This window comes from Pollicipes pollicipes, unplaced genomic scaffold (genome assembly GCF_011947565.3).
Source record: "Pollicipes pollicipes isolate AB1234 unplaced genomic scaffold, Ppol_2.1 Scaffold_7262;HRSCAF=8765_pilon_pilon_pilon, whole genome shotgun sequence".
Lineage (NCBI taxonomy): Eukaryota > Metazoa > Arthropoda > Thecostraca > Pollicipedomorpha > Pollicipedidae > Pollicipes > Pollicipes pollicipes.
This window is the reverse complement of record NW_023597055.1, coordinates 1,862,423-1,889,439: the sequence shown is the minus strand read 5'-3', so window position 1 is coordinate 1,889,439 and position 27,017 is coordinate 1,862,423. Positions and strand designations below refer to the sequence as shown.

Sequence of the window (27,017 nt, the reverse complement as noted above, 5' to 3'; positions counted from 1 at the left end):
TGTCAATTTCGACACGGCCGGAGAGCAGCACCCCGTTCTAACAGCACAGCCGGTGTCTGCACCCCGTGCAGTTTCCCTCACCAGTCGCTGATCAGGACGGAAGGTTGGGAATCGGCACTGTGGTCATATCCTCTATGCCAAATACACCGGGCCCGATCTGACTGACCGACTGAGAAACGCAGCCCGACGGAATCGCTGACATTCCCTGTCGGTGAAACCTCGCAGGCCCTGCCATCGGTCATCCGAACCGTCACCGGTCCACACTCCGCGACAGACACTGGTGAATGAATGTATTATGTTACAATGAACAGGGCGACAGAGTGCGCCGGCTGTTGCCGGATTTCCAGGCGGCCGTTAGAGACACATACGCCACAGCGACTGTTCCTACGCGCAGCACGGCGCTGAGGCTCCCGGCCGGCGGGAGCACCCACCACTGCTCAGCACCCACCACTGCCAGCGCTCCGCTTCATAACAGTGGAACAGACGGACAATGTCACACAAGTCCTCTGTTCGCCATTTGCAGCGGCTCCGGACTTGACGGCGATGCACTACGTGCGTTGCCATGGCGACGCCAATCGCAGGTCCCGGCAGCTGCGCAGGGTCGCCGCAGACGCCGGCGCTGTCTGCATGAGGCAGTTACAGCCCCATGACGCAGGTAGACTAGCCCCCCGCCCCCACGGCACATACCGCACCGCCGACGCTCCGCGCCACACATGGAATCGCCGCCCCTCACAGCGCAAATGGACTCGCCGTCTCTGAACGCCAATAATGAACTCGTCCACCGTCCCTCCGCGTCCACAATGGACTCGCCCGCCGGCTGCGCTACTTGCGCTTGGCGTCCGTCTTCTGCCTGCCGGGCTTCTTGGCGGGCTTCTCCTTCACCGGCCGGCTGCTGAGCATCGGGTGAACTTCGTCGGTGGGCGCGTCGGCCAGTGTCACGTCGTACACGCGCGCGCGCTTCTTCTTGGGGCTGTCGCGGCTGTCGCGGCGGTTCTCCTGCTGCTCGGGCGCCGCGTCGTGCGGCCAGCCCTCCTCGGGCTCCTCCACCTGACGGTCCAGGGGGAGGCACGTGAGAGGCAGGCGCAAACTTGCCCGTGAGAGATAGGGAGACGCAAGAAGTAATGTATATACGTGGGGGCGTTTGTGTGCTGATTAGTGCAAGCAGGTTGGCGTGCGTGGCACTGCCGGGGACATGGAAAACGTTACGTCTTTCCTAAATACTGTTAACACAAATTCAAGTCGATCCAAACCCTATGGGCCTCGTACAGCAGAACACCTGCATGAACTCCGTAAGGCTGCTTAATGCAGTGCTTGTATTAACTTTTGAAGAACATTAGTCGCCACCCAATTCGTATTTTCGACGCCACCTTTCCTCTTAAACCGGCCCCTCTCCAGAACTACACAACCAATTCTGCATCCAGTCGCAGCTCCGATAAAACCTTATCTCGTGACATGCGAACAGACACCCCACTGTCAGCCCCGCCACCACACTCCGACCTAGCCTCGCCGACGACGCCCCTCTGTCCCCACCCCGCCCCAGACCCCCGCCCCTCTCCATTCCCTCTCTACCATCTCCACACTCCCTCTCTCTCTCCACTTCCACCGCGCCCTCCACAATCCCGCCGCCCACCCACCTCTGGCGCGATCGGCAGGTAATCCAGGTCGCCGACGCCGTCGCCCTCCTCGTCGCTGGAGCGCAGCGCCTGGATCGGCTCCACGGTGGACACGTCCACCTCGCCCACCTCGTCGTGGCGCGCCGGGTGCAGCTCCACGGCGCGGTCCTCGTCGCTCAGATCAAACTCGGACTCGCGCTCCTCGTACTCGACGTTCTCGTCAAGCTCCTTGAAGTCGGGTGCAAACGCCGACCAGTTCTCCACCTGGCGGCGGCGGGGGCAGCATGGGAGAAGGTAGGGGGAGGGGTCAGTGGGCGCAGGGAGCACGGGTCACACACCGGTGGAACCGGGAGCCTGAGATGGATCCCGAGACTGGGGGGCAGACGGCCGCCTCGTGCCCGCGCGGCGGCAGGGCCCGGTCGGCGTGGTCTTGAGTCAGCACGGCACCAGTGCTGCTCTGGGCGTGTGCATCGCGTCTCCTGACCAGACACTGCCTCAAGGCCCGGCTCCAGCCTCACTCCCAACGGCTTAGTTTCCTGTTCAGTTGGGAGGCTTTAGCACCCCCCCCCCCCCCCCCCGAGTTTGAAACGAAATTAGGCGCAAATCTGCGGAGAGGCCAGTTTGTTGACGTACTTCTGGGGTAGGCTGTCATTTTTCACCGCTCCGCCCCCCCCCCCTCCCCCCGCCGAATTTGGTGAGCCTGCACCCCCGCTGACACTGCTCCGTAACCTGGTCTGACATAGCCGTGCGTCTATTGCCTGTACCCGCATCATTAGCTTGTCGCTACGCCCAAGACCTCTACCTAACCTACCCCTACATTGTAACTCTCTGGCTCTCTCTAGTCGCGACCCGTCACCCCACCCTCGCCCTGCTACAACACACGTGCTCTGGCCGCCACGACCCCGCGCCCCCGCGCGTGCCCCTCGCCCCGACCCCGGCACCGCAGCCACTGACCTGGTTCTGCGCCCATACGGAGACGACGCCCAGCGAGATGGACGTCACGATGGGCCGCACCGGGTGCCACACCACGTCCAGCAGCTGCTCGCCCTTGGTGCCCTGCAGGATCTTGACCAGCGTGCCGACGGAGCGCTCCCAGATGTAGAGGTCGTGCTGGCGCGCTGAGCCGGCGCAAACGTACTCGCCGTCGCCCGAGAAGCAGCACTTCTTCCACATGGTCTTGTTCACCTGGCGGCGGCGGCACGGCAGCTGCAGGGACTCCCTCCGCAGCGGCAAAAGGGAGGGGCGCCCAGCGGCGGCGCGGCAGCTGCAGGGACTCCCTCCGCAGCGGCAAAAGGGAGGGGCGCCCAGCGACATCACGGTAGCTGCAGGGACTCTCGGCAGCGGCGAAAGGGAGGGGCGCCCAGCGGCGGCACGGCAGCTGCAGGGACTCTCTCCACAACGACATGAAGGAGGGCGAGGGGGTGGGGTGGGGGTGGGGGTGAAGGTGGGGGTGGGGGAGGGGGAGGGGGGGGCGAAGAGAAAAGTTCTACAGGGGCATTTTGCATTGGGTATGATAACAGGTGCGATCAAACGCAGACACCTCTGACGCATAAATACGAAAAAAATATATCCGACTCATAACCTGCTTTTATGAGAACCCGGTTAATGGGCTCATCGGGAACGGACAGCCTGCACCTTCTATCAAAACCAAAACCAAAATAGCATGATCATAATTTGAGCAACTGATAACTTACTTCACTGATAGCGTCATTTACGCTTTAGCACGTTTTCTCTGAGAACGTGATCCACCCAACAGCTCAACCTCCCCTCACGTGAATTTGAGCCCGACACGGCGTTCCCCGTCCTCGTCACCATCAGCCGACACCTGTCACCCGCTCCCAGCACTCCGACACCCCCTGGCGGCCGACCCTGACCCGGTCCTCACCTGGTCTTGCCCCGGCCCTCGCCCGGTCCTCACCCAACCCTCACCCGGTCCTCACCTGGTCCTGCAGCTTCTGGGCCGGCTCCGGCTCGCCGTCCACGCCGGCCGCCAGCACACGCTTGGCGTCGTACACCCGGATGATGCGGTCGACGGAGTTGATGAGGAAGCACTCGCCGCGGCGGGCGTACTCGATCGTCTTCAGCGCCGTCGTGTTGGACGCACCGGACGTCACCCGGAACGAGGCCACCACCTGGCGGTCACGGGTAGCCGGTCGGTGGGCCATCGACGGCGTCGTCCCGGGCCCATCACCGGTCGGGTTTCACCAGCTGAGATCACCAAGGGGCTGGGTGCGCGCCGAATCGCGACCGACGGGAATGCAAACTTCCAGGTCACCAGGTCACCATATCAGACGCGTAGTGCGTCCCTGCTTCGGGCACGTGTGGTCTGGTCACGCGCGATGTGGTCTGGTCTGGTCACACACGATGTGGTCTGGTCTGGTCACACGCGATGTGGTCTGGATGTGATCCCTGGTCGCTGCTGGCGCGGCAAACTCCCGTCTAACTCAATAGGTTCTGCCTGCTGTCGCTTTAACGCTCGTCCTATTGCGAATCGCGGCCCACGGCTCCCACGTATGTGGAATGTGATGACGAGTAAACCACGCTTCTTTAACCCTCACCCCGATAGGGGAATGCATTTCCTAAGGTTTTCTGAGGATACCTCCGCGGCGTGTCATGCAATCGCGCCCAAATTATCAGTAGCCTAAAGGGATCCATTGCGCGTGTTTTGACACCACAAAAACCGTGCTCCCAGTTTTATGGGTTACGCGCAGTGGCAGTTTTTGAGGGACACTACCCGGCGATGTACGGCCTACGCGGGCGGACGGGCGGGCGGCAACCCGTGATGCCGCGGAACGCGCGGCGGGCCGACATTGTTACATTAAATGAACCATATTCCATAAATGTATGCTCAAAACATCTAAAAATATACCCGTTATTGAAACTTGCACAAGGAACGTCCGCTTCAGTTTCATGTCATCACCAAGCATGGCCTGGAAGGCATGATGTTGCAAAGTTGTAAGAGCGATTATCTGGAAAATTCCACCTTTCGCAAGTCGTAATGGGGCCAAGTCTTGACCTAACATACAAAAGTAGATGCGGCAAGACGAGATACCATTGAGACAAATCCACTGGTGCTTTTCGCTAAGCTCTAGCTTCATTACTTTGGAAACACCACAGGAAGGGTTGTATCGCCCCCCCCCCCCCCGCTCCTCTCTGTTACTCCGCGTTATGAAAAACGGAGAACCTGGGCGAAGGTTGTGCACGGCCCGCCGCGTCATAGGCGTTCCAGCGGTGCCTGCGCGCTCATGTGCCCGCTATGTAATGCATGAACTGCGACTCAGCTGACCGTCAAGAGACCTCGACGTTCGCGCCTGCCCCGGAAAAAGAGCTTCGCACCCCGCGGGGGTGCAAAGCCTCTAGTCACCCCTGCAGCCAAAGCCACGCGCCGCCGATCACCCGCGCACCGCCCCACCTTGAAGTCCGAGGCGTTCATGACCAGCACGCGGCCCTTGGCGTTGCCGGTGTAGATGTAGCGGCCGCGGCGGTCGTACGTGGCGATGATGTTGAGGTCGCCGTCGTCGTCGACGGGCAGCACCTTGTGACCCTCGTCGATGGTGACAACGACCGGCGCGTGCTTCAGCGGACACACCAGGATGGCGCGCCGGCCGCGCGGGCAGAACTGCACCTGGCGACCGGCAGTGGAGGGGCGGGTCACAGGGGAAGGCGACGGCGGACGCGGCGCGGCGCGGGCGGCGTGACGTCGTGAGGTGAACATTACGCCGCGGGCGAGTGCAGAGCAGCGGCCGACACACGGCGGGCGGCAGGCAAAACAGCCGACAGACACCGCACGCGGCACGCGGTAGCGACTTTCAGCTCGGTCCTGCACCCCGATCCCGCAATGGACAAAACACACAGAAACGAGCCTCAGCACGGCTGCCACCAGCAGGCCACGCCCCCCCCCCCCCCTCCCCCGGCGCTCCCCCGCCGGCGCGCGCACCTTCAGTATGGGCGAAGGGAAGCGGTAGCGCTGCTCGCACTCTCCGGACAGCACGTCCCACACGGACACGGTGTTGTCGGTGCAGGCGCTGACCAGCCGACCGCCGTCGCGAGACCAGCTGACTGAGCACACCGGGTGCACGTGCGCCGAGATGATCTTGGCGATGCCGCGCGTCAGGAAGTCCCAGATGACGACGCGGCCATCGTTGCAGCCCACGGCTAGCAGCGTGCCCTTGCGGTTGAAGGTGCACGTGACGGCGCGAGAGATGCAGTCGAGTGTGCCGTCAAACTCCTCCGGGTAGTTCTGGCCGAACGACTCCAGCAGCTCCAAGTTCATGGTGGCACACTGTGTTACAGGATGAGGTCCCTGCCGGAGGTGCACACAACCCTCAGGCAGGGGGGGGGGGGCATGAGGGGAGATGGGGTCACATGACATACAATACCAGCCTTAAGCCAGCCTAGCATGGGTAGAGGCATCATGAGTCACTGAATAGCCATGGAATGGGACATAAGTATGTGTGTGGGGGGGGGGGGGGAGGGGCACGGGGGAGAAGGGGTCACATGACATACACTACCAGCCTTCAGCCAGCCTGGCATGGGTAGAGGCATCATGAGCCACTGAATAGCCATGGAATGGGACATAAGTATGTACTGAGAATGATGATCGGTTGCTTATCGCATGACAATGTGAGCAGACTTGTAGTTGTTTTGAGTGAAGTATAGAATAACTAGAGTTGCCCTCAAGATGACAATGGTTTAATTCAAATCTTCCGTTCTGGACTGATTGTCATAAGAGCAGGTACAGACAAAATGAGTGTAATAGAACATTATTCCAGTTGGTTTAGTCATCAACAGTTCAGCTCTGTCCATATGTCATTAACCATAAGCCCATAAACAGCTTGATCCAAAATGTGAACAAAGGTCATATTACTAGCCCTCCAAGTACTTAAAACTGCTGTCAACCACTTAAAATTGCTAACAAAGCTAAATATCAAAATGGTCAGGGTGTACTTTCCTACCTAACGTTAGAAAAAATCATTGCACACCATTTGTCATGTTTAAGGCATGACATATCATAAATAATCTCAAAACAGGTAGAATCATGCTCCTACCTTCGAATTTCAATAACTTCGATGGCGGGCCCCCGAGCGCCGCGCGCACCGCACCGCCTGGACTCCCCAGCGCCGTTTCCGCGTTGCCGTTGCGTAAATACAATATTTCTGCGTACCAAGAACTGTACAAAATGTACGGGACCAAAGTAAACCATTCGTCATGTTTAAGGCAGGACAACCATAACCTAACTGCGAACCATAAAAATATTTACTAAACAGAAATCATATTTACCATAACCATATTTACCATATAAACCATATTAACTGCAAACCATACTATAAACCATAATTATAACTATAAACTATACTACATAAACCATACTATAACTATAAACCATATTTACTGCGAACCATAAAAATGTACCCGGACAAGGTAGCAAGAATCCATGAAATTTGATCCTCGACGCCAACGGGACCATGGGTTGCAGGGGGATTGGGTGGGGAATGTAAAGCAAAATGAGAACATGGCAGCTAAATAAAAGCTCACTATATGGCACCTATATATGGCATGGAACATGGATGCCAATGAGATGCTGGGTTGAAGGGGATATAGGGTGGGGAGGTTAGGTTAGGTTAGGTTAGGTTAGGCTAGGTTAGGTTAGGTTAGGTCAGGTCAGGTCAGGTCAGGTCAGGTCAGGTCAGGTCAGGTCAGGTTAGGTTAGGTCAGGTCAGGTCAGGTCAGGTCAGGCTAGCTTAGCTTAGCTTAGCTTAGGTTCTGGTCTATTCTCAGTTAGGTTAGGTTAGGTTAGGTTAGGTTAGGTTAGGTTAGGTTAGGTTAGGTTAGGTTAGGTTAGGTTAGGATATGTTCTGGACTATTCTGGCCTGCGTGTTTCATAAATGTACCTAAACTCGATAAGAAACGATTTTGGTTGCTTTATTATTGTTACCTTGGTCCCATACATGTTTTATGGTTCTTGATAAGCAGAAATATTGTGCTTTCGCAACAACGTAGAAACGGCGCTTGGAAGTCGAGGCAGTGCGGTGCGGGGCGTGCGGCGCTCGGGAGCTCGCTATCGTATTTATTAAAATTCGAGGGTAGGAGCATGATTTTATCTGTTTTGAAATTATTTACGATATGTTCCGCCTTAAACACGACGAATGGTTTACCTTGGTCCCGTACATTTTGTAGAGTTCTTGGTAAGCAGAAATATTGTATTTATGCAACGGCAACGCAGAAACGGCGCTGGGGAGTTCAGGCGGTGCGGTGCGCGCTTATTGAAATTCGAAGGTAGGAGCATGATTCTACCTGTTTTGAGATGATTTACGATATGTGCCGCCTTGAACACGACAAATGGTGTGCAATGATTTTTTCTAGAGTTAGGTAGGAAAGTACACCTACACCATCAAAATTGACATTTCATGTCATCTTTAGGGGTTACACTAACAAACCACAGCCAGACACTGTCTGAAATGTTCCTTCCAATAAGTAGCCATTCTGTAGACTAAGCAACATTTTTGGGCAGCATGAAACAAACCACATAAGATATACAGCCTGCTGTACCCTGTCTTTAATAACATTCGAGAGCATCACAAGTCATTTTCATACAGTGTACCTATCTGCCAAGTGGGAAGTTAAAGTATGTTCACCAATTAAACACTGATATTGGGTGCTAAAAGAAGAAACATAAGCTTATGCAAAGCCTGTTGAGACAGGAATTCCACACATCAAACTGTGAACAATAGACCAGTTAGCGATGAAAAACAGAGACCAGCTCTGCCATTCAAAGGTAAAATCCTGTATGTCAATTTTTGGTTGCTTTGCTTTTTTATGTCATCTGATTTGTCCACTCATGCTGAGTTTGGTGATCAAAACCATTAGTTCAAGTTTTCACAAGCTTTTAGCCCATTATTTTAGCTAAGAGCTTGTGCAACTTTCAACTTTTGGTTTAAGCATCTGAATCAAGCATAAGACAAATCAGGTAACATAAAAACGCAAAATGACCAGAAATTAACATATGGGGTTTTACCTTTGGACGGCAGAGCTACTGCATACTCGTACTGGACACCACAGCCCGCTTGGAGACGATGCTCTTGCCACGAACCTTCAGTAAACACAGGCACGTCGCGCCCCTGCCAAAACCGGATAAATGTATATGGCCCAGTGTCACTCACTCGAATTCGTGTACACTACCGAAATTTTTGGCGCAGTTGTCTCAAAAGCGCAGATTTATCAGGTTATAGAACATGTAAGCTGACGATGAAATACTGCAATATCTGACTAGCTATTAAGAGAATATTTGCACTTCACAGCGCACTAAAGATAGTCTATTCTTCTAGACGTCACGTCGAATCGTCGTCGTCCGGGTAGGTCCAAACAACCATACCATAGCAGCCTTGGCATTTGAAAATTTATAACTTTTTTGATACAGCGTACCGGTTCAAAATTTTGTGTGTATCGTAACAGAAGGTTAATATGTACCAACACACGGATTTTGGAAAGGATTGGAGGACTCCACGCATCTTATTGCCATTTCTCCGGTAATATGGCGTACCGGTCCGAGATTTTGTGTTGATCGTTACCAGGAGGTCAGCATCTACCAGCACGTGAAGCTTAGATATCGTTGGAGTCCGCCTTTTTATTGTGATCTTTCATATTTATATATCTCCAGTATTAGGGCGCACCGGTCCGAGATTTTGTGCTCATCGTGCTCAGGAGATTAAACTGCATCTGTGGACCAGGTTTCAGGCTAATTTGAGGGGCCCCCTGAATGACGAATGGGGACCTGAATCTGAATGTTAACGTGGTGCCAACTTGACAAGCGTCACTAGTTTGTCTTCCCTACGATATCACTAGCTTGATGGAAACATGCACCAGTGAGCTAAATGCCACCAGTTTTTGTCAATTACGATCACAATCCAAATCACCGGTCAGCGGGGGCAGAGATAAAAACATTCAAGCTACGATGATCCGTGCAGTTGCATGTCGTTTTAGGCGTTTATTCACATAAAAGGTTGTGCACAGCGCAGCAAGAAGCATTCCATTTCTCGTGGTCGCAGAGGCGTTCATATCACCCGAGACCCAAACGTGCAAGGAAAATGCGTTAGCGACCGTCGCGCTCATCAGACGCGCGGGCCGACCCCCTGCGGTGGTATGCTGTGCCGCGCGCCATAGGGGGGGGGGGGGGAAGGGAATAATCGTGATAAGACACATATTGTTGCCGAACCATTTGGGGATATCCCAAAAACCCACTCGGGTTAATGTTCTACAGTTATTCATCTTCCGAAATGAGGCAGTCGTTTCTGATTTTTGTGATTTTCGGTTCGGTCAAAATGGAGTCAAATAATATCTTCTTGTATCTTACGAGCATTACGGGGCACCGAAATTCGCGGCAGTGTTTGTTACAGTCAATTTTCCACAAATACTGCGGGATATTTCATGAATCCCCATCCGGGTTTATGTACAGAATTGAATGGAGATTAATGCTGTGTCATTTAATTTTTGGAATCCAGGTTTATGTACAGAATTGAATGGAAATTATTGCTGTCATTTAATTTTTCGCTGGTGATCTCGGAGATCACCAGCGAAATCTCATTGAGCAGGTAATAAACGCTTGCGTTTAACTATGTTTAGATGACAGGCTTCATGATAGCGAAAAACTGCGCATGTATCACTCATTTGGAGAAGATGCAGCCTACTTTAACGTCATGGCACCAAGAAATTTAGCAGAGTTTAATGATATGTCCAATCTGAAAACACAGAGAAACAGTCACCAAAATTCACAGCAGGCATGTTTGGTGGGGTGCCGACAGGGTGGGGCTCGTGAACTGCAGCTGGGAGCTCTGCGACAAGTCACTCAGCTTTGGCGTTTTTTGCCGTGCAACGTCGGCCATAGAATCAACCTAAAATTGCACACTGCTGCGAGTGTGGCGCGCGGCGTATCTGTCCGTTGTGGGTTACATGTTGTTTTTCAACGTGCGAGTACGGTTTTTGTTTGTTTCGTTTGGCCCCAGCGCTCGCTCCGGACATACACGCCAGGACGATCAATAGGGATAAAAAACACTGAGGTCGCCGGAGCAGGGGCACGTTCAAACAGTACATGGCCACGTCCAGACAATACCGTAACAAGAGCAGCCGGCTGCCGGAGGGACAGTGAGACGGACGTGGTGATGGGAGACCGCATCGACCTAGTGCGCCGACGGCCGGACGCTCGGCGCCCACACCCCTGCCCAATGAAATAAGCCCGGCGGGGGAATCGCCGACCCTTCGGCGATTCCTTGAGATCTTAGGCCCCGTGTTTTATGACCTTGCGTTTTATGAGTGCACATTAAAGAAAGAAAAGTTTTGTAGGGGATATTGAGCTCATGGGTGTAGGAACAGGGGGGGGGGGGGGGGAGGGAGGCGGGACAGGGGGCTATGCCCCCCCCCCCACTTTCCAAGCTGGGGGACCACCAGTGTCAACTGCCCCCCCCCCCGCCACTCTTCAGACTAAGGTTGCATTTAACGTACATTTGTACTTCATTAAACATATATGTCGATTTGCCTAGAGTGCCACCCATCATCCGCAAGATGCGTCATCTTCTCCGTTTGCTTATTGGCCATCGCTTCGTGTCATAGCCACAGGCCGACGTCGCGCGGCCTATGGAGACTGCGACGGCGGGCGTCGAGGCTGTTGTTGCTGTGACTTGCGATCGCGCATGTTCAAAACCATATTACATAGTTTTGTATATCAGTGGTTAATTCTGACTGAATCTTGAACATTTTAAGACGAACATGGATCAGCCATGTTAATGCAAATTTGGGACCCCCTTCTATCGACAATCTACGTTCAAGGAATCATCAATATCTCTGAAGAACACAGAAAAAAAACATGGAGCTGTAGTCTTTGTGACAATTATTTCATCACCTGCGGCAATCAGGCATGTTGTTGCGTCAATGAGGGTTCCTATGCTGATCCGGGGCCAACTGCGCGGGTCAGGAGGTCTCCCGTGCCAGCAGGGAGGGGAACAATGTGAATATAATATATCCTTCTCATGGCCTCCGGATCGACCAGAAGATCCCGTCCCGTGTCGCCAGAATGACAGCCAGAACACACTTGGTGATGGGACGGAGTGGCCCTTCAGCCCTTAAACGGAACCGGTAATGTGTCCCTGGCGTTGTACTTAAGGGGCCCCTTGCCCGGAAGGAAAAAGGGGTCTCGTTATTGGTGAGCAGAGTTCTCATTATTGTTGAATAGAGTGGGTGGAAATGAATTTAAAAAAACCAACGGAATCATCCCATAGTTGACTGAGAACGTTCATTTTCCAGGATGGATTAGTGAAAGAATTACATCAAAGGTTTTGAACATGTCCGCCCGCAGCCTTGAGAGCAAGGACAGCGATGGCTTGGGTTGCAGCTTTCGTAAAACCGAACGGCATCGGCCACTGCAAGTGCCACCAGACGGGCGAGCGGGGGGGGGGGGGGGGCGCCGTGTTGCCACTAGACGGGGGGGGGGGGGGAGGGGGGATGCCGTGTCTGTCTTCTGGACAGATTGATAAGTGCAGAAACACGAAAAATGGAGATTCTACCTTTGCTCTTCCAGTTCAATCACCAGGTTCCCGCACCATCCCGCGGTACTTTAATGGCCAATCCGTTGTTATCATCAGTCTAAAAATCGCACACGTGAAATATGTCCCCAGCCTGCTTTCTTAATGTAAGATATGATGTCCTGAAGCGTTCAAAGGTAATTCATTCATTTTTGTTGGCCCGTTGGCTACGACTCGGTATAAGCTGCTGGGCCAACGCAGCGCGGCCTGCGGAGACTGCAACGCCTGACATCGAGGTTTTGTTACCAAGGCTTGCGAGTGTGCATGCTCAAAATCACGTCACACAGCTTGTGCTGCTAGACGATTTAAGTGTTTAAAGGTGTTTGTTTCAGGGGCGTCATCATTTTCGTCCCACGGTGGACCACGGCGAAAAGTTATTCGCTGGACTAACGCTCCGCGGACTATGGAGACTGGCAAGTCTGGTGTCGAGGTTTTTGCTGCGAAGATTTGCGCGCGCGATGTTAAAAATCACGTTACATAAATTGTATCACTAATCGATTCGGGCTGAATGTTGAACACTTGCAGACAAACACGACTTAGGTGTGTGAATACACATTGTTCAACACTCGATATACAACCAAATTTTTATCTTCTTCTGCCGGTTTATACTTCTGCCGGTTTATAAAGAGCCCACTAACCCATTGTAATTTAACGGCACCGGCGATTTACTGCATGCGGCCGTTCATCGACTGATTTCTGCGGTTCATTGACTTCAAAATACAAACAGAATTGATCTCACGGCAGCTTCTGCTTTCTGTTTTGGTTGCACGGTAAAATAACAATGAAACGAAGAAAACCGTAACCCTTGTCAACAGGTTAGCTATATCCGGGGATTTTTCGCGCGGGGGCACCATAAGAGGTACTTTTGTCCACCCTGTGCTCCCCTTAGCAAGGCTCTGGCTGCTCCCTCGCCTGCACACAGAAGCAGGTCATGTCGTCTACGTTGAAGGATTGATAATTAAATATCCCTTGAGCCAATTCATGTCTAAACCAGGCAGCTTCCCGGAAGCCTTTTATAGGGAACATAATTCGGAAAAGGATACTGTTGCAGGTGTCCAACATATTTTGCACACCAGTTAGTAGCAATACTGATCCGGAAATATGCAACAAAGCAGCCATACGATCAGTTCGCAGTCAGTCATGCGGGAGACAGCCGAGCCTGGGCGGAAGCCACCGATGGCGGACGGGAGCGGAGCTCAGATAAGGAATATATGACAGAAGAGCCTTCATTCTGTGGCTTGGTTGCCAGAGGACAATCTCCAGTTTCATGGCGTTTGTGACGGTGTTTTTGGCAGTTTCGAGCTTCCGAATTTGTTTCCGCCTAAAATGCTGGGACAAGCTCTATCTCTTGAAAAGCAGCCAGCGAAATCACGGCGCATGAAAAATCTGTCGCACTGTGAGCGATCGACTCACGTTCAAATTCTCACCAACCTATGTCCAGACCGTACTTTGGCATTTACCCTGTGAAGGCTGGTGCCTCCTCAATGGCCCAGAATGCCAAACCGCTCGTGGAATTCTTTGTCCTCAGGGAAGCCAATGTTGAAATGGACTGATAGTCTTAAGATGCTGGACAGCCTTCTTTGCCGAATGACAAAGATGAGTCGAATACGCAAGATTGCGCACCAGTGAGAAACAGCTCTGGATGCATATCTAGCGTAGTAGCATGCCATTTCAATAAAGAGCGATAACAACCTCTATCTCTACGCTCCCCTCCCCCACCCCCGGTGATCGGGCTTGCTTTCCAGGAAAAAATCCTGAAGTACGCCCTCAGCTTGGCCCCCACTTTTTGAATTTTGAAACGTTCCTATGTCCATGATTGAGCCTACGCACCTGCACACTATTTGTGATCTGTCGTATGTCGTGCACTCCTTTCGTCCTTGCATCATATCACAGCAATGAGTATGCATAGTATACAAACACGGCGCTACTTTGTGTTATTGAATGATGTGCTGACCCCTGTCTGGTATTTCTCTATGTGCTTCGACGGTCAGTCTGTAGGAAAATAGAAGATCAATCAATAATGTGCGGCCTGAATTATGCGCCATGACACAGGACGTGTCGTGGTCAGGTCCATGCGTTTGACGTTTATTATGCTCTCATCTCCATCTCGCACGGCTCAATATTGCGCACAGCTTCTGGACGACTGAGAGTTTTTCACGAGTGCAACTGAATTTTTGCCATGAAAGGCTAATTGTGTCACAGATGCTTGACTGAAGGCTCCTAGCGGGTGAGGATGGATGTAGGCCTACGCGTCACATAGGTAAGGGATCCTCGCGGGAAGCGATGGAGTGCTGTGAGCCGATGGGGAATTCCGGCTGGCCGACGGGTGATGCCGGCATAGTGCAGTGGCGATAGAGGATGGGGGCTACGCAGGGGGGGGGGGGGGGGGAGGGGAGGGAGGGGGTTGATGCCGCGGTGAGCCTTGCACCAAGCGATTGTTATTTAACGGGGCTAAATTCCGAGGAATGCGTGGTGTATGGCTGAACGGTTCAGCTTTCAGTCGAGGGATCTGATCGTGACACACAACCTTCGCAGATTGTGTGTAGTGACCACACTCTACGACGCCCTTTGACATGACCGGTGACAAGCATGCATGAGACGATGTGGATGTATGATTGTCAGTCGCGGAGTCCCAGTAAAGTGACCTTTGCTACCCATGTTAGGACGAAAACATTTTTTTTTCGTAAAAGCCCATGTAATGTCGGTGAGAAAATGTTTTTCCGATCATTTGCGGTCGCCCCAGTAAGTCGGATTATGACAAGGAATTGCATCGATGATGATTGCCTATGGCTGAATGCAGTGGACCAACTAGTCAACAGCTGCTATTAACAATAACATGCATGACAAATCCAACGAAATATGATTATTGCCGGTAGGCAAATTACTCTCAAGGAGCTTTTCTGTTGTGAGGTTGATTATTAGTGCGTACGGTCGGTTTTTCTATACTTTTGTGGGCCTGCAGTGACCGCCCTTCGGGATAGAGCGATAGGCGGAGTTACAATATGTTCTTAAACGTCGTTGTTCCGACGGAGTGGTCCAATTGCCTCGGTTATAAGTATTCGTAGCGTGTTCAAAATATTATGCATTTAACAACATCATGCGCGAGTACGTAACTTTAAAAACCGTACAGGAACTTCATCTAAATTATTGGGTCAGTCACGGCGCTTGTTGCTTATATGCATGATGGGCAATAGAGATCTCGTGATCGCCGTTTGGCGTCGGCGAAAATCCCGTCGGATGACCATGACAATACTGCAAAAAATGCCAGCATTCTCTCCGACTTAGGCGGACGGCAGAGGTCAAATTGAGGGAAACAACGATATGGAAAACCGCGCGTACCACAATGGCGGCCAGTATAAGAGATACCACCTGAGAGTAAAAATAAAAATAAGGCATCTATCAAGAAACCTAAGCAATGGCGAATGGAAAATTCCCCCGCGTGAGTAAATGGTGGCCAGTATGAATATGCCGCCTAGAATGAAACAAGAAAAATCAACAGACCTTACTAACAAGGTATGGAAAAACCTCGCGTAACACAAATAATTCTGGAAAGGGCTGGCCCCTCCAATGCGCTATTCAGGGTCCAGTCTGTACCAGCGATGCGGTACACTGCATCGCAGCGGGACTTCTGCATGCCATGCAGAAGCGGCTCAAACCCGAATGCGTTGTAAAAAGCGGATGGGTGGAGAGGGGAGGAGGGGCATCCTTAATTGAAGCAATGGGAGGTGTATGCACATTCCACGCATCACTCGCGGCATTTGTGATGAAAGGACCCTTTTTTAGTGGACATGGGGGTGTGCCGAATGATGATGAGTGTGCACGACGGGAGCAGCCATGGGTTTGAAATAGTCTCGTGGTATGGCTTCCATCTGGTAATATCACAAAAGGGTCAATGAATGGAATCGGCACGTTTTAAGCGGTGCATTCCTGAGTAAACGTGGTGTAACCCGAATGCGTTGTAAAAAGCGGATGGGTGGAGAGGGGAGGAGGGGCATCCTTAATTCAAGCAATGGGAGGTGTATGCACATTCCACGCATCACTCGCGGCATTTGTGATGAAAGGACCCTTTTTTAGTGGACATGGGGGTGTGCCGAATGATGATGAGTATGCACGACGGGAGCAGCCATGGGTTTGAAATAGTCTCGTGGTATGGCTTCCATCTGGTAATATCACAAAAGGGTCAATGAATGGAATCGGCACGTTTTAAGCGGTGCATTCCTGAGTAAACGTGGTGTACAGATGGCGGTAATTTGTGTTTGCAAGCAAATCCAACAGTTGGTTCAGCTCCCGGATCCAGATATCGAAAATGTCATCGATGCAACGTAAGCACAGCTCTGGTGTTAGACCACGCATTTAACTACATCAAATGCCATAGCATGTCGTAGCATAGCAGAGCATAGAATAGAGCTCAGCAGATAGAGGATACAGCGAGAGAGGTGCACAGTGGTTGCCCATAGCCACTCCTTTTATTTGTTTTTACACCGGGTTTTCAAAGCGCACTGTGGTATTGTTAAATAGTTGGATTGAATCGTACGAGACCTTCACAACAAATACCGAAGAGCCTTACGCACAACGCAGCTGGGCTCATCAGTAGTAGTATATATGTACTAACCTCACATGGCCGCCGGAACGGATTTCCCCATGTTAGAAGAGATTGGGTTGGATGCGGTAGGCACTCTATTTTTCCTTTCCAGTCAACGCCCATGAGGTCAATGTTAACCTTTCAGAAATAGTGCCGAATTTTGCTCCCGCCCTGGCACCTACACCCCTCATCATACTGAGACGACCGGTAGCGACGACTCCACCGTTAAGTTTCTTCTTTTTTTTGCTTATTCGCGATTTCGAGGTAGCGCTTAGCGCACACAAAGCAGACAGCACGCAAGTCCACCGCTGGCAAGGCGCCGCACAAGCAGCTGGCCACTAAGGCAGCTCGCAAGAGCGCACCGGCCACCGGCGGCGTCAAGAAGCCTCACCGCTACCGTCCGGGCACGGTGGCTCTTCGCGAGATCCGTCGCTGCCGGAAGAGCACGGAGCTGCTCATTCGCGAGGTGCCGCTCCAGCGCCTGGTGCGCGAGATTGCGCAGGACTTCAAGACGGACCTGCCATTCCAGAGCAGCGCTATCATGGCTCTGCAGGAGGCAGGACCATGACATGTCAATTCACGTCAAACATGACATCACATGACATCACATGACATGTCAGGTGGCGAGGGTAGTTTGACTAGCAAACAATGCCGCTCGCCGCCTCGTCCCCCAAGCTATTACCCTCCCTTCCCCCCCCCCCCTCCACCATACACACACACGCAACCGATTGGCAAAACCAGACAGAAAATTTCGGTGGAATCCCGGACGGCCAGTGATGTCCCTTTGAAAATCTGGGACCTCTTGCTACTAAATCCAGGCTGCGCGCTTGCATGGACGGATTCGGCGCATTACAGACATCACCAAAGGAGGCTTACTACGGAACTTACGGAACCGTGTCTGGCGAAGATGGCTTCCCATCAACCAGTTGCTTCCCTACCTCGGGTAAAGGAAAAGTGATTACAGAGGGTATTCTGCCAGACCACGCCCCACCTACCAGATTGACATATGCTCGTGAAAGCGCTGATGATGAGTGTCGGGTTCTTTTGTCCGCCTGACAATACAATTAAAGGGAGTGTTTCACATTTGTACGGGGGTTCGAGCTTAGAAAGCCATTTTGAAGATCTTTCAATGCAATTTACAGCTACGTCCTTCTTAAAGCTTCTCTTTACGTCTTAGTTTGACGCACGCTAGCTCCCGCCGACTTTTTGCACAGCCTATTTAAAGGTCAAAGGGCTTCCAGACATACATGACGTCATAGGAACGTAACGCGAATACTATCACCTCAAGGGCCACTTAGTGCTGAAGGTCGAAACAAACATGAATCGGTTCGCGACTGAATTAAAAAATGACATGATTCCATTCAAATGGTTCGTGTCTGGCATGCGTCAGCAGTTCGCGGCATCCACGGATATCGGTTGGTCTGCAACCGATTAAATGCATTGAGTGCAAGTTTTGAAGACGAGCCGCGTTTTGTGTTACGTAATACAGAAATGTGGGAGTGACGCTAGCTATAACGAAACTATGACTGGGAATCGGATAACGTAAGAGTAGCGTCGCAACCCAGTGTGTGAATGCATATGAGAAGCACAAAACCACCGACAACTACAGAACACCATCATAAAGGCCAAAACACGCGGATATAACGATATTCGGTTTCAGCAATAGCGCACGTTATACATCCCCACCTTTCGGCAAGTTGAAGTACTACAAGTGAGTCAGCCAGTCCGCTACAGTGGCAATTCTGACACGGCCTGTCTGGCAGCGACTCTGACAACGTAAAGACGTTCTATGGCGTAATCGAACGTTGTCGTATACGAGATCATATTTATTACATAGCGAAACTGTGTTGTTAAGAGTAGTCTTTTACTTTTAAAAGCAAGCCAAAACTTTGAAGTGAACCTATTTCACCGCATTTGAGACTTGCCGCAATGCTTTCCCATGTGGAATATGTCCCTCCAAAGTCGACAAGATACTTTGTCGTACTTCCCAGTCCCTCGGTTTTTTCAAAGTTTTTATCATATACACCGGTGTCTTATACACCAATACATTAAAGGGAGTGTTGCACATTGTATGTGATTTTGAGCTGAATAGCCATCTAAAACATCACCCGGTACAGTTCGCATGCCTGCCCTTCTCGAGACCTACACACTTCTAGCTTCTGAGCTACGCGCTCAAGATGATGTGCATAAATTTTCCGGGAGGCTATTTCAGGGTCACCAAGGCATCCATAGGGCCATGGCAACGTAATTCAATCCAGCCACTTCGTTGCCAATGCAGCGAGCAATGCCAGGGGACAGTATACTTGTCGAATCGTTCAAATTTGGCGTTCGTGAGCACAATTTACAGACATTATATGTTGTATAGAGCAGCCTTTCGCCGTAAGCACACTTATAGTTGCAAGTGATTCTATTTCATCACTTATGATGCTTGCTTTAATATCTCAGCATGTGGAACATTCCCTTCGAGACACAAAGAGATGCAGCGTTGGCATTTTATGCCTGTCCATGCCATAAATGGCGGATGTTCAGCTTCACCTTCACTTGTTTTTCATCACATGACCCGACTCGCCGCCAAGAACTGACCCAGTGACGCATGCCATGAATTACATTACCTTATTACGAACACACCAACCCTCGCTTCACACCGCTCGGGTTATAGTCACTGTTCGCTGATCACCGAAGTTCTCAAAAAAGACATATCGCAAAATACCGTGCATGTCTGTCATTTATTGACATCACAGCACGGCGATGTCAAAACACTGTCACGTGCCAAATGCGCACAAAGAGATGATTATGGGCGACCCATCCAGATCATGATACACCGATTTGTAAGTGATTATCTTTTCTTGAAGCCGTACTTCTTCCGTTCATAAAACAAGTCGGTCTTGGAGCTTCCCAAGTTGACGATTTTAGGGCAGCCGTCCCTCTGGAAAAGATAACGTTTGACTGTCAGGACATTAAAACAGGAATAGCGCTACAACACTGCGTTTACATGCTATCACTTTGCAGGACAATAAAACCGGAATACAGCTACGACGCTGTGTTTAAACGTCATCACTTTACAGGACATTAAAACCGGAATAAAGTTACGCCACCGTTTACATGTACGCTCCGCTACGTTTACAGCTCATCACTTTACAGCAGCATTTTTATCCAAACGGTCAAACAGCATAGCGCGGAACTTACCCCCTCCTTTCCGCACAAGCCAGTTATCCTTGACTTTACCATGCCCAGAACTTCCACCATCTTTCCCGATGACTTCCTCAGATCTGACCGCACGCACAGAATCTCCTGCCGCCCACCCACCCCTCCCCACCCTACCTGTTCACGTTCGGGCATTTTCCGACTGGGCACAACGTGGGCTGTCAAGCACGAGGAAACAGAAAGCGTGGCCGACCTACCTGCTACGGTCTGGTATGAGACCTCCAGATTCCTAATTCGACATGACTCAATTTCCTGTGCATGATATATGGTAATGGCTTATAACGTTGGGCATATTCCAAAACAGTTTCTCAAGCAAACATGCAGACTATTGCAGCACTCCACCCCAATTTGATGCCACTATGTTTTGCCTGGAGATGTTTTTTTATACCACAATAATTCTGCGGAGTTCTGGCTTTCATGAAACATGAGTTTGTGGTGCAAAGGTGGCACTTCCATTATAGCGTTCCTTTGATCTACGACGTCAATTGATCTCGAAGGACAAGGCTCAAAAGAGGCGCAACATATCTCGTGCTTCAAACTTCCTGGGTCTTAACCCTTCACCTGGGTAGTGTTTTTCTGCTCACTCAAGAAAAATTAACATCAAGCAACTCTTGTGACAGGCCCATTTGATAAACCTCCACGCAATAACACCGGCCAACCAAGCATGCCACCGCCGCAGACGTCACCATCCCGCCGCGCAGCGCCGCCCGGCCCAGCACTCACGTCCTTCTCCTGGATGGTGCACTCCTGGCAGTAGTAGGCGTCGCTGATGCCGGGCCCGCCGCAGATGACGCAGCGGCCCTGGTACGAGCCGTAGTTGCACTCGTCGCAGATGCGCACCAGGGTGCACGGTCGCACGTACGAGTCGCAGATGACGCACTTGCCATCGCACTTCTCGCACAGGCGGCCGATGGCTGTCGGGCGGCAGGAGGTGAGAGGTCAGGGAGCGGGAGTGATGGACAATCTGCTGATGGGCAGCTGATGCATACCACTAGAGATATCAATGTTAGGGACATCATTGCTATAGTTTTGATTTTTGGGTATTATGTCACAAATACATTTGGTCTGTATGACACTTTTTTGGTCTGTGCCATACATCATCTAGCCTTTATGTCACAAATAAACTTGGTCCACATGAATTGAAAATTTTGCATGGATCTGCATGAAACTTCAGGTATGCTTTCACAACACTTTCACTTGCTGGAACTTAAACTAAAAAATGTATGTGCTGCAGCTCAAGCCATGCCGCTACCCAGAGCTTGCTTAACTCAGTCTCATTTCACACAAAGGTAAGAACTGACAATTTCTGCCAAGTTTCAAACATCAAATATGAAAAAAAGATGGGCATTGTTGATATTGTATACAATGAAACAGCAGTCTGCAAAAGGTGGCAGACCAGCCAATAAGGCATTTGGGGCAGGTACACTCCTGGAAGCAAAAATCCACAAAGTGAGTTTCAAACCTCCATGATGCTGCTCATAAAAAACACAGAGGATAAAGAAATTTGTGGCTGGTTTACCTGCTCAGAGCAAACACTGGAAGCTGGCATGAGCAAAAAGTCTCATGTTTACACCATATTTTTGTTTCAAATATATATATACACACACACACACACACATATATATATATATATATATATATATATATATATCACTCCAAGCACTTTAATTTTATCAGTGGGTCCATGTATACAGGCACTGTGCCAGCAGCCACATGCAGGACCAGACTGGATAAAAAAGCACTGACCAAGACAACTATGACACAGTTGAAACAATCCTGATGCACTTGGCCTTTGGACTGCATTTGCTTTTATTGATTGTAGGTCCTTTGTACTAAATGCACTAGGGTGTATCTGCTCATTCTACCCCATCTCTGCCCTAGTTCAGCACCTGCCATGAGACACCATGAGCTGCCCCAAGATAGCATGAGCAGCCAAAAGAGGTCCAGGAACATGCCTTATGATTCCACTCTGCCCACATGGAATTCTGCCAAATTCTGACATGTTTTACAGATTTGATGTCACAGAAGCATCTTAAAATGTGGTTACATCAATAACATTGAAAATCAGGCTACACAAAGTAGAATAATAAATTGTCAGAGATTAACAAATGTGATCTTGCATACAATATCAACATAAAATTAATGGCTTCCCGATTAATTCACAAACAACCGTTTTCCAACAGTATCGCGACACCATCACACACATGATGTACACAAAGGGAATCCTACAAAAGGTGTTGAGCCTAAAGCCCCAGTCCTGGGGATCTTCTCATGCAAAAAACTCCTACATCAAAACTTGCACGAACTGAAGACAATTTGAGCAGTCAATGATGACAAACTGCTATCAGTCATTTACCTTGAACAATGCAATGCAGTTGCTCCATGAACACAATACTGTTACACATGACTGCAAACACACAAAAATTGTGTCCATTATTTTGCAGCCCATGAAAATGATGGCATAGCTAAAATGCATGTTTTTGTGTCTCCCTACTGAAAGAAACAGCCTGAATGTTTGTTTGGCGATGGCTGCCGATAGCAAATCAAGCACTTACCCACACCAGGCTGCTTCCTGCAAAAGATTAGATCGGGATGGTGCTTCGCCATTTCCTGCTAGTCGAAGTAAGACCCCGGGGTTTGATTTCAGGAGAAAATTTCAGAAATGCGCTTGTCTTAATACCGCAGGAGCACCTACAAACGCCCAAAGCAACTGTGGCAGCCCGAGTGCCCGACGCCGTGCCGAATCAGGGCAATACAACACCGAACGTTCTGGCGTCGGCAATGGCGCAATGAATGTCACAGCATCGTCATTTTCGAAACTTTTAAGCTATTTGTAAATGGAAGCACATACAAGCCTTGCTGACGTCACACAGGGACATCCATCGCCGACACCCCTGCGCTATCACATCAACACGCGCTCGGGGGGGGGGGACGAAATTGACCCCGAAGGTTTTTCAGAATGGCTTCCGAATGGCGCGCTGCAGCCGCGGCAAAATTTGCATGGCTGTAGACAATTGAATAGCGGATGGTTTGGCATCGAACATTTAGATAACCTTGTAAGGTCGCTGGCATATGGCAGGTCAGTCAGACCATGGTTTCAGCGAAGTCAATTTGTAGGGAATCGTTCAATCTGATGCAACAACGGAGTGCTAGACGAAGCCATACATCTCTGAGATGCTTTCTTAGGTAACACAAATATTGAATGATCAAAAAACCTTGACCTGAGGTCAGGTATAAATGTCATACCAAGGTCAAAACCAACCTGCTTTATTACTCTAGGGCTTGCTGTATGGGATAGTTTCTGGTGCTCATTTCGAATTTATTGATAGCAGGAGCCGCATTTTACATCTTCCATGGCCTTCTTAGAGGTCAGAATAGGTCATTGACCTGAAGTGACCCTGGTCGGCATTTTTTGGGGGAAGATACTGCCTGGGGTAATCTTCGTCGCTTATTCATGTGCAAAACCCAGAGCAGTCTTGCGGAATTTTGATCACAACAACCTTCAAAGGGTCAAACAGGGTCACTGACGTTAACGGGGCATGTGATCTGTTGCTTAGAAACAGTTATCTAGGTCATCGGGGCACTTTGGAGACCAAACTAGAATTTGACTTTGTTTGAGCTTATTTTACCCGAAGGTCGTGATCTAGGAACCTAAAACTTTGACCTAAGTGAGTTCATGTACAGGCCAGCACACCCTGTAAGGTTGGTGTCTCTAGCTCTCTTGGTTTCCGAGATCCCAGGGAGGGGGGTCAGGTGACCCCCCTACCCGAGCGAGGGCTATCTAGCCGGCCACCCGGCGCGTGTTAGTTCAACACGTTTCAACGGCACACTTAACTTCTCCATCGTTCACCGAGTCGTGTTAAGTTATGTCTTCTCTGCAACAACTAAAACAAAATACGCCACCACCAGCACCAATAATTGGGGGGCAGAAAATAAATTGTCGTGCGTACTGAGCATAAACATAGAAGTCTGAGCAAAATTACAGCGGATTTCACGCCCATAAACGGTGCATGACTCGAGTAAAACACATGCATATATTGAGACCGAATTGAAACATACTCTCCCTTCTTCGGATTGTATCTTGCATGTGTATTTTCGTAATTGGCAAACCTGCCAAACAACACGTGGATAATATACTAAATCAACGAGCGTACGGCGTGTTCCAACAGCCATGCTTAAGTACGACGCCACAACCGGAGATAACGCCATATTTAAGCATTGGAATCGCACCGAGCACTCGGCCACCCGGTCACCGAACAACTCCCCACCTGCTGGCAACCATTCGCGCGGTTCGGTCAATTGGCGCACTGCTTCTCCATGGCCCGCGACACCTCAGCAGCCACGCGCGTGTACAGCCGGTCCAGCGGCAGTGCGCCATCCAGGTAGATGACTCGACCGCCGTCCACGCAACGCAGTTCCGCCAGGTGGCGCTCGTACATGGGCCAGACGCATGCGTCGAAGTAGCCAGGCACGTCGGCGGGCTCGTAGTGGCGATGCTGGCGCCGCTCCCAGCAGATGCCACGCTCCAACGTCACGTAACACTGCACGTCACAAAGCGCGCGCAGCCGCGCGTCGTTGAGCACAAGGAAGCCTTCGATGATGAGCAGGCGCGGCGCAGCGTCGCCGGCCGGCGCAGGCTGCGCCAAGATCGCCGCCACGTCTGTCACCATCCGGCCCGTGTCGATCGAGGACAGCAATTCCCAGTTCAGGTGGTTGACGCCTGGCGCCGGCACATGGCGCGGGTCGTCCTCCGGCAGGAAGTAGTCGTCTTGCGCCACGAGCAACGGAGCCAGGGGTATGCGGCGTGCAGCATGCGCGCCACGGTAGTCTTGCCGCCGCATGTGACCCCTGACACCGCCGCCACGCACCAGCCGGCCATCGCACGAGAGGGGGTGCAGGAGCGGCCCGCAGACTCAGCGAGTCAGAGTCGGAGCTGTTGGGTCGGAGGTCGAGGGGCTGACGCCCTCGCGACGCGAGCACGGCGTGCGCGCCAGGCGACCGCCGAACGCTTCGCCGATCAGCTAGCTATGCGCTGGGTGATCGCTTCCTAACGCGCGACGAGCTAACCGGTGGCACCGTGCGTCCTTTGGTAGATCATGCGAATCCAGCGGCGTTCGCTCCCCGGCGTATAGAGACGGACAGGTGTATTGGTTCAGCTCAGAGGATCGACCCCCGCCGAGCTCGTGGAGTGTAGGACCGGCGCGCTATACTTGCGACGCTGAAGCGGTCAGGCGCTCGCCCGTTCACTCAGTCGAAGTCAGAACCAGGCACGTCACGCGGCCGGCCTCTTACGCGGACCAACAAAGTATTCCCGCTCGAATCGGGCAAAGTCCTCTTCTGAGAAACAAGACTTGGGCTGCTTTGCCTTCTGCTGAGCGGGGACAGGCCTAGCAGAGCGCCGTTGCTGATACTCAACCACCTGGGGGATGGATCACATCTGATGTTGGGAAATGCATATGTTGATAGAACAAACAGGTATATGCTTAAGTGGCTGCATAACAGACAAGTGCAAACATATGCAAAGACAGCATATTTGCACAAAAGCATGGAAGAATTGAATTATTTCATATGGTATGTGTCATGCAGCACTGACTTATGTGTTACATCATGTAAATATAACTACATACAACTACACTACATCAAGTAAATATAAATCATACTGGCCTAACATTACCTGCTCTGCAACCTTTGGATTTGTCTTCTTGCTACTGAGAAGTTGGAGGTACTTGATTGTTTCTTCTGTGTTATCCTTTGATTTGTGCTGGTTGTACTTTTTCAGTGAAGATTTGACCTTCTTGCCCTTGATGGTCAGCTCAGGAGCTGGTGAAAAATTGTTGGTTAGGTACCCCAGTGACATGAAACATAGGGTGAGGAATGTAATGAGCAAGCATTTGCAACAGGGGCATTCTAAAAGATACTTCATCAATGCCCTCAAAATATCCTGCTACAAGCCCATCATCACCATAGCTTCAAGTGATGCCTTCAGCACAGCTGAATGTTCATGAAATGAGCCATGCACTAACCAGGTAAACTGTAAACTTCTGCAACAGAGACCTGTATGAAGTTAATATGACAAAATATGGGAACACCTAAAAGAGATGAGTATACTAACCAGATCCCAGTTTATGTTTCTGTTCTGCCCGCTTCAGCTTCTTTAGTCCTGTTTTGTTAGTTGTTGAACCAGATGCTGCACTTGAGCCCTTCTTTGTTTTTGCTGTCAAGAAAAGAGGGAAACCTATTAAAGCAAACCTTCACACATCAAAATGAAAACTATCATCTGATATATAATGCATTGGTTCACACTCAATTAGTCCACATGCTCTGTGGAAATCTATTTGCATCCAGGTCAGAGGTGGATATTATGTCCTGTGATTGGAGCAATACATGAACCAGAGAGGGGAATTCTTGTACAATGCTCTTTTGAGCAGTGGTTTATCATATATTACAATGATGGAGAGCCCTTGGCATGAAAAATGCCCACACATCAAAACTAATTTTGCATCTGGTGAATATATAGCATAGATGCCAGGAACTAGTAGCCACATTAGATACACCATAGAAGACAGATTCTCAAGCTGTCCCAAATTCTATATAAGCTATACTCATGTTCCTGCATGAAAATAAACACATTTGATGGCAATTTATGGAAACACACCAAAAAAATTGACTACATGCACACCCATAGACTTCATCATTGATGAAACTACTTTTCCTTGCAATCCTTTTGAGGACATATCAATTACACTTCAGCATGTAATGAGAGGTAATGAAAATACCCAACCAGTCATGAAACAGGATTTAGGGCACCCAACCTGATTGATTCGTCAAATCTTCACTGAAAAGATCCAGCCCTTTACGCACTAGAGAGGCGCTCATTCTGAGCAAGCTTCAGTCGAGACAAGTCTTGTACGCAGTACGTTTGTTCGATGAACGTGTAAAGGGATCAACGACCCTGAACCTTGCAGAGTATTTCTCAGAAACCGAATGGGACGCGACGGATCCAATGCCCTAGAACAGACGGACCCTAGACCACACGCGCGCAAGCAT

The 27,017-nt window shown here is 50.7% G+C and overlaps 2 protein-coding genes and 1 pseudogene across 4 annotated transcripts; all 3 read right to left on the bottom strand.

The window, feature by feature from the left end:
* Positions 1 to 768: 768 nt before the first annotated feature.
* Positions 769 to 8,744, bottom strand: LOC119113649 (retinoblastoma-binding protein 5 homolog). Of its 3 annotated transcripts, none has more exons than XM_037237933.1 (7): positions 8,704 to 8,744; positions 5,551 to 5,916; positions 5,026 to 5,238; positions 3,554 to 3,745; positions 2,568 to 2,798; positions 1,635 to 1,877; positions 769 to 1,047 (listed from the first exon to the last, which is right to left on the bottom strand). In XM_037237933.1, exons 2-7 carry the CDS (start codon positions 5,884 to 5,886, stop codon positions 823 to 825), a joined length of 1,440 nt encoding a protein of 479 aa, XP_037093828.1. In that variant the 5' UTR covers positions 5,887 to 5,916; positions 8,704 to 8,744; the 3' UTR covers positions 769 to 822. The 3 variants fall into 3 exon arrangements, with proteins under 3 accessions (XP_037093828.1, XP_037093827.1, XP_037093829.1); XM_037237932.1 differs by having other exon boundaries at positions 8,629 to 8,719; XM_037237934.1 differs by having other exon boundaries at positions 8,661 to 8,714.
* Positions 8,745 to 19,456: 10,712 nt separating this feature from the next.
* Positions 19,457 to 22,723, bottom strand: LOC119113652 (PHD finger-like domain-containing protein 5A). Its single transcript, XM_037237935.1, has 3 exons — positions 22,526 to 22,723; positions 20,694 to 20,884; positions 19,457 to 19,692 (listed from the first exon to the last, which is right to left on the bottom strand). The coding sequence occupies exons 1-3, from the start codon at positions 22,575 to 22,577 to the stop codon at positions 19,603 to 19,605; spliced, it is 333 nt and encodes a 110-aa protein (XP_037093830.1). The 5' UTR covers positions 22,578 to 22,723; the 3' UTR covers positions 19,457 to 19,602.
* Positions 22,724 to 24,216: 1,493 nt separating this feature from the next.
* LOC119113651 (nicotinamide riboside kinase 1-like) lies at positions 24,217 to 27,009 on the bottom strand (annotated as a pseudogene).
* Positions 27,010 to 27,017: the final 8 nt, after the last annotated feature.

Coding starts and splice junctions, on each gene's coding strand:
- LOC119113649 (XM_037237933.1), bottom strand. CDS start 5,886: ATGAACTTGGAGCTGCTGGAGTCGTTCGGCCAGAACTACCCGGAGGAG. Junction 5,239..5,550: donor TCCCTTCGCCCATACTGAAG/GTGCGCGCGCCG, acceptor GCCGGTCGCCAG/GTGCAGTTCTGCCCGCGCGG. Junction 3,746..5,025: donor TGAACGCCTCGGACTTCAAG/GTGGGGCGGTGC, acceptor CGTGACCGCCAG/GTGGTGGCCTCGTTCCGGGT.
- LOC119113652 (XM_037237935.1), bottom strand. CDS start 22,577: ATGGCGAAGCACCATCCCGATCTAATCTTTTGCAGGAAGCAGCCTGGT. Junction 20,885..22,525: donor CAGGAAGCAGCCTGGTGTGG/GTAAGTGCTTGA, acceptor GCCGCCCGACAG/CCATCGGCCGCCTGTGCGAG. Junction 19,693..20,693: donor GCACCATCCAGGAGAAGGAC/GTGAGTGCTGGG, acceptor TATCTTTTCCAG/AGGGACGGCTGCCCTAAAAT.